The following is a 6,393-nucleotide window of genomic DNA, read 5'->3' as shown; positions in this document are numbered from 1 at the left end:
CCCCCGCTGCGGGGCAGGCAGCGCCACCCCGCGGCCCGCACGGGAAGGGACGGGCGGACCCGCCGCCCCTAGAGCGCCCACCCGCGGCAAACCCCCTTTCGTTCCTTCCGCCTCGCCCACGCACTGCGCGCCCTGCTCAAGCACAGCCCGTATTCGCATCATTTCTCAGCGCTAAACAAGCAACGGATTGGCCTGTGCAGCTTGCTTTGAGGAAGAACATTATTCTTCATCAGGGGGGCTTGAGGCGGAGCAACCTTGCCCTAGAGAGCCGGTTACCCACCTCCACCAGTGCTTTGGCAGGGTGCTAGCGGGGGACACCTCTGCAGGCAACACACCGTAGGCAAATAATCACAATTTTCTCTTCCTGTTTGGCGTGTCAGTGAACAGCATCTGGACGGGGCCGAGGTTGTTGCTAAGTAATTAATAGGCATGTCTACATCATGTCCTACACAATGCGGAGCAGTGTTCAGGAGTCGGGTGGAAGCGTCCCACAGGCTGATGGTTGGACAACTTTACCCTGCACAGGAAATTGGAATAACGAAAGTGAAAGCATCCAAATCTCTTAAAACCTATTTTAGTGCCTTAGCCAAAAGCCAAGCTTCTTATTTAATAATGTAAGAGCTTTCAAATATTCTTTTAGCACGGTCCACATCCCATTTATATTTCAGTGGAAACATTTTGAGGAGTTGAAAGTGCTAAATAGCTACTTTATTAAACAAAAAAAATCACACACACACCCCGACCTGTAACTCTTATTATTTAGCTATTCACATTAGACTTTTGGCTGACTGCTACTAGAACAGCTTCAACCATAGCAGGCGCAGACAGGCTGGTTGCCTGAATTACTACATGCTGGTTTTTCCCCAATAGAAGTTGCAAATACTAAAAGCAAGACACCGCATCTATACATACTTAATAGAAAATTTACAACTCTTCAGATGCACTGTTTCCTTAAGACCCGTTAACAACATTTGTTTATCTGTCAAAACCAAACTGCTAGAAATTACAGTATGCTTTGATCATTAGAGTAATTTCCTAGACAAAGGAGGAACAAACATGTAACTCAGACAAAATTATAATACACAAAATTATCATTGTAATAATTTAAGATATAGCAGCCCTCAGTTATCATAAACCATTAGTGGCAAAGTGAATTTTAGATATAAACTAAGATATGGATGGAGCTACGTAGCGTGCAGCGGGAGTGGCTGTACAGGAAGGCTCTTGCTGTCTCTAGTTGCTTCAGGTATTTCACCATGATGCCATGTAAGACTTCATGAACTTCTCCAATAGTTAACTCCCGAGTTCTGTAAAAGATTACTATCCAAAATAAGACGTGACTAAGACTTAGCTTCATGAGGTCAAACTCAGAACAATGATTCTGCAGTGGTATTTCATTTGCTGTTTCCATTTAAGAGCTGAAACAGGGCCTGGCCAAAAGCTTTTGTCACTCGGTTTAAGAAAAGGTATCATCTCATGGCTTCTTACAAGCCTTCCCTTGTCTATATTTTTATACTTTCCCTTTGTTTACATTCTTGGTATCACGGGTAGAACAAAATTTTAGCTGTTATCATGCATTCCCTTCTAGTTTTTGCTGGCCTCTATTTGTAAGTTTTCATGTGAATAAAAAGTATAAATACATATAGAAGTAAAATAAGAATGAAGTACTTAGCAAGACTGATACTCTCTGCTCATTTTGTTAAACAAACAATAACCAATAACTTAATTCCACTTGACACTTAACAGAAATAATCTTTTGGCGGGAGAAATTTTAGAGAATAGAGACACAATCTTTGAGAAAGAAGGCACTGAAAGAGAGGATTCTCACCTACTGGTGAGAACTCCTAATTACTAGGGAAACATTAGTTCCGGAAGATTTTCACCTAGCCATTTCAAATGTTTCAGTTTTGGTAAAATGTGATGATCTTCCTCGGTTGAGAAAGGATGTCAGTTGTTTAAGAAAAAGAATAAAAATATTTCTGCATGTATTTTAAGTATTGTAACGTTTAGAACAACTGAGACTGACTGCTTTCTCCCGCAAGAAGCATATCAGTGCAGGATACAGACTTCAAAGTTGGGAATCTATTAACTGAGAATGCTTTGCTACAAATTGCAATACAGTCTCATGAAACAGTAGGGCTCCACACATGGAATTTGCCCTTACAAAGCTCTGTGAACTCTGTCTTATTTTGCAGAAGGAAGCAATCTGTTCATATAAATATTTGGCAGGGTTTGGACAAGAGTATCTTCTAGAAAAAGCATCCTCTGTGATGTCAGTTGCTGGAATAAAAAGGAGTATAGGCCTATGTGGGACAGCTGGATTCTGAAAAGCCAAGACTGTTCAGCATTTGAGCCTATCTTGCTTTCTTCCACCCTCTATCTTTCTCCTACAGCTGCCATCTCTACCGTTCTATCCCACCTCTCTCAGCAGGACACTTTCTATCAGGTAGCAGCAAATGTTGTGTTGGCTGCTGGCTGGCCAATTTCCATCAGCTTCAGTAGGGAGTGACTGTACAGACTGTTTATATCCACTGAATAACACCAAAGAATTGGATAGAAATCTTCTGCGCATCTCACCTTCCCCCCTCCATCCCCCGCCTTGAAATTTCAATTTAAAGCAATCCTTTATTTGTATCTAAAAATTAGATCTGGTCTAATAAATACATTTATTTAAAACAAACAGCAGAAACGTCATACTTCTTTTTAAAACACTTTTCCTTATTTTTCAGACAGCCACAGAAAACATCAAACATTTCAAAAAGTCAACCTCATATTAATAGAAAAGCAACTAAGAGCTGGTTACATGATGGCTATGTTATACTAAAACAATAAAGCAGTGAAAATGCCAGATATGCCAGATATACCAACTTACCTAATTTCATTAGAAATTAAGAAACATTGTATGTAAAATTAGTTATATATTAGCATACTACTGTATTAATAGTATACATGTTACATTATACTTATCTATATATACACCATATATATTATCAACACACTATACAATGTATCTTGTATATATAAATAGATAGGATATATAGAATATATTTATAAATAATATATTTTATATAGAAGTGTATAAATATAATATGCATATATTTAATACATAATACAAATTAAATAGTATATTCTATGTATGCTTACTATGTATATTACATTAATATAATTGTCTGTTATGTTAGCAAGGTACTCATTTGTATACTGGGTATGAGTATCTTTTGATAAGCTTAATGCAAACTAGGAACAGGAGCAGCAACGGGTCTGAACAAAAATGAGATAAATGGAGAATCTACCTGACAAGAGAGGATTAAACCAGCCGAGTTGCTTATTCTTTCAAAATTAATGCTGAAAGGTAATGCAATTGTTCTTTATATAATCAGTCAGAGAGTTAAAAGATCAAGAACAGAAAGTAAGTCTGAAACTAAATAACAATGATAGTGCTACAATAAAAAAAGTGTCACCACCCTCTAATAAATCCAGGCTGATAACTAGCATAAATTTTCTAATCACTGGAGAAATAAGGTTTTGAATGGAGTTTTCCAACAAGAGTAGTGGGGAGTGAAGTCCTAATAAGTTTTGAGGAGCTTGGTGAGCTTATAAAAAGGATTTTGTGTCATCACTGCCACTGGAAGCAGGGGGACTCAGTGGTCAGACACATACATACCAATGTCTGTATCGGTACAGAATCTTTTACAAAGTGGTTTACATACAGCAGTTGAAACACTGCGTAGCGAAGTTCATAGTTAAAACTGAATTGTAAATCAGCTCTTAGATGTATTACAGGCTTCGTGTTACCTATGATCTTTATTAATCTAGGATAATTTGGCTTTTTTTCAATGTGATCATGAAACCAGCAAATAACCTATTAGCAAATACTTGTTGTTTTCCGGTAATGATCATCATTCTGAGGACATGATCTTGCTCCATTTACTTCTCATGATACACCAGCATGGACGGAAACACACTGCTACAGAACACATTTGTATAATGTATATGCATTCAGCAGCTCCTAAAACAAACAGATACCCAAAAATTCAAATTGGATTGTTGCTGTCTTGACATACACTGCAACTACACCTTTTACATCTGTGACTGTCCAGCGATACGCACTATCATGCATGCACAGAATATTGTGAATTTTATCAAGAATTGCAACCAGAATATTTCAACAAATTGTAGAATCACCACAATGTCACAATAATCTTGCCACTCCTTGTGTAACTTACTTTGTGAGACCAATTTTCCTACTTAAGAAAAAAGTGATTACATTTTCAGTCACTGCACCTCAACAGAAACTATGGATCAGCAAATATTGGTCTGAGCTAGTCAGTCTGACATGCCATGCAGCTAGTCCTCCCACCAGTCCTCTAATGGACACGAAGTGATTACTGTGAACTACATTTTTGTAGTGTTAACATTCAAATTGGCACATCTATAGCTCCAGGAAAACGAACCTATTGCTCTGAAACAATTCCTTACTTTTTGACAGTTCAGCTTGATTCTGAATGTCTCAGAAGCTACCTTCTGAGGCAAGCTTGTTTTGCAAAAGATACAACATTAGGATGTAAATAACAGTTCAAACTTTGCTATACATTCCCACATTGCTCTATGTAGCAGTAAATGACTTTATAGACTGTCATATTTTAAAATTTGGTATGGCTTAAAAGAGTGCAATTATACATAGAATTTGTTGTATTACTGAAAATCTGTGAGACACTGATTTAGTAAATTGCTGATGAATGAGTTCCAGGGATGAGAACTCAGTAGAAAACTGTGCATTTCCAACTTTCTCCTTACCTGTTTATTCTGTTTTCATTTTCAGTTTGCACCTTAATTTTTATACTAGAAACTGAACTTTTGCTATACAGTATGCCTCATTCATTCCAAATGTAACAATCTCTCTTGAGTCAGGATCTCCCTCTAAGCAACTGGTTCACAACACCTCCCCACTGACAGTCTTAATCTAATGTATATTAATATTTTGGTAGCCTTTTAGATCATCATTGCACAACACTCAGAAATCTGGCACTGAGTTGCCTATAATGATGCTCAGTGTTTTTCTTCTCTAGTCAGTTACAGTTAACTTAGAACTCACAACAGGCCTCCTTCAGCAAAAGATCTTCTTTTTCATCAAGTCATTAAGACCACAAAATCTCTCCTGCACTTTGACACACTCAAGCTAAAATCCAGATGTTTGGCAGGTATGCACATGAACTGTACCTCTGCTGAATTTCATCATCCTGAAACAGACACCAGCTCTTCAGGAGACAAATGTGACAGCTCCCTCCCTTCCATTTCCCTTATCCAAGATGGCTATAGAGCAGGCTGTTTCTGCCCTCAGCTATGATGGCTGTCATAAAATTTTTATGGACTTCCTGCCCAGAAAAAGGATGGCCACCTAAGTGGCATCTTGCTGCCCTTATCTAACATGGCTGCCAAAGCTCACTGCCTCTTTTGGTTGTGTGGCAAACAGTGGTTCGCAGAAACGAAGCATGAGCTTACACGTCCTCCTTACTCCTGCTGAGCACAGTACAGCGGCTGAGCATTTTATACTGAACTCTTTTCATCCACCTGTTGCTTTCCACAGTTCCAAGATGGACACTTTCTGGTAAGCATCAAATACCTCATAAAATACCCACACAATAATTGTATCCTCATTTCAGAATGCAACCATTTTCTGTATTTTTAACTTAGTCTAGGAGTCTGCCTGCTAACTTTTGAACCCATTAGGCAATTTGAAATAGTAAAAAAGTCTGAGAGATAATTAAAACCATCCAACTTCTCTGAAAGCTGGCACTCATGCAGAAAAGGAAGGCTCAAATTAATGCCCTTGATGAAAATTAGGTAGAACTCTGTTGTTACATGCCCACTTGGCAGCGCCAGAAAGTGTTAGAAAGGCAGCTGGCACATACCATTGCTTCCCCCACGGGACTGTCAAAATGGGATTTCTCCAGGGGACAGAGAAGGGTTCAAGATACCATAGTATGGCAGTGGCTTACAGTTTAAAGGACAGAGATACTTAGGGCGTTAGTTCATTCTACTGGTTGCAGGAAGACTTGAGAAAGATACTGTACAGACAATACAGTATGAAATTTGTTTGGATCTCAATATTTAAAAATTATAAATACTTACAGAGAACATCAGAAAAAGATATCCACTGCTCAGCTTATCATTTTTACTTGATTCTCTTAGGCACTATAGATGGTAATGGTTCTTCTTCATCTTTGGTTTTACTTTCAGACTCCTTTCTCCATTAAACATGCATACAAAAATACAAAAATGTTCTCATAAACATTCTTTCCATTCCAACACCTGTAGTACCCTTTGTTCCAATTTTTACGCCTTTGCAAGTCCAAAATGTTCTCAATTACTTCTACTTTTGCAACTCTTTCC

General features: G+C 38.3%; 1 protein-coding gene across 1 annotated transcript in view; it reads right to left on the bottom strand.

The window, feature by feature from the left end:
* Positions 1-159, bottom strand: part of DENND6A (DENN/MADD domain containing 6A) — a 31,824-nt gene extending 31,665 nt beyond the window's left edge. The window contains exon 1 of the mRNA XM_009322329.1: positions 28-159. Coding sequence (XP_009320604.1) covers positions 28-159 — 132 coding nt within the window. The remainder of the gene's footprint in view (positions 1-27) is intronic.
* Between the last annotated feature and the right edge of the window lie 6,234 nt (positions 160-6,393).

Source organism: Pygoscelis adeliae, unplaced genomic scaffold (genome assembly GCF_000699105.1).
Source record: "Pygoscelis adeliae isolate BGI_AS28 unplaced genomic scaffold, ASM69910v1 Scaffold404, whole genome shotgun sequence".
In the NCBI taxonomy this organism is placed as follows: domain Eukaryota; kingdom Metazoa; phylum Chordata; class Aves; order Sphenisciformes; family Spheniscidae; genus Pygoscelis; species Pygoscelis adeliae.
Note: the sequence above shows the minus strand (reverse complement) of the source record. Positions and strands in the feature narration are given on the sequence as shown.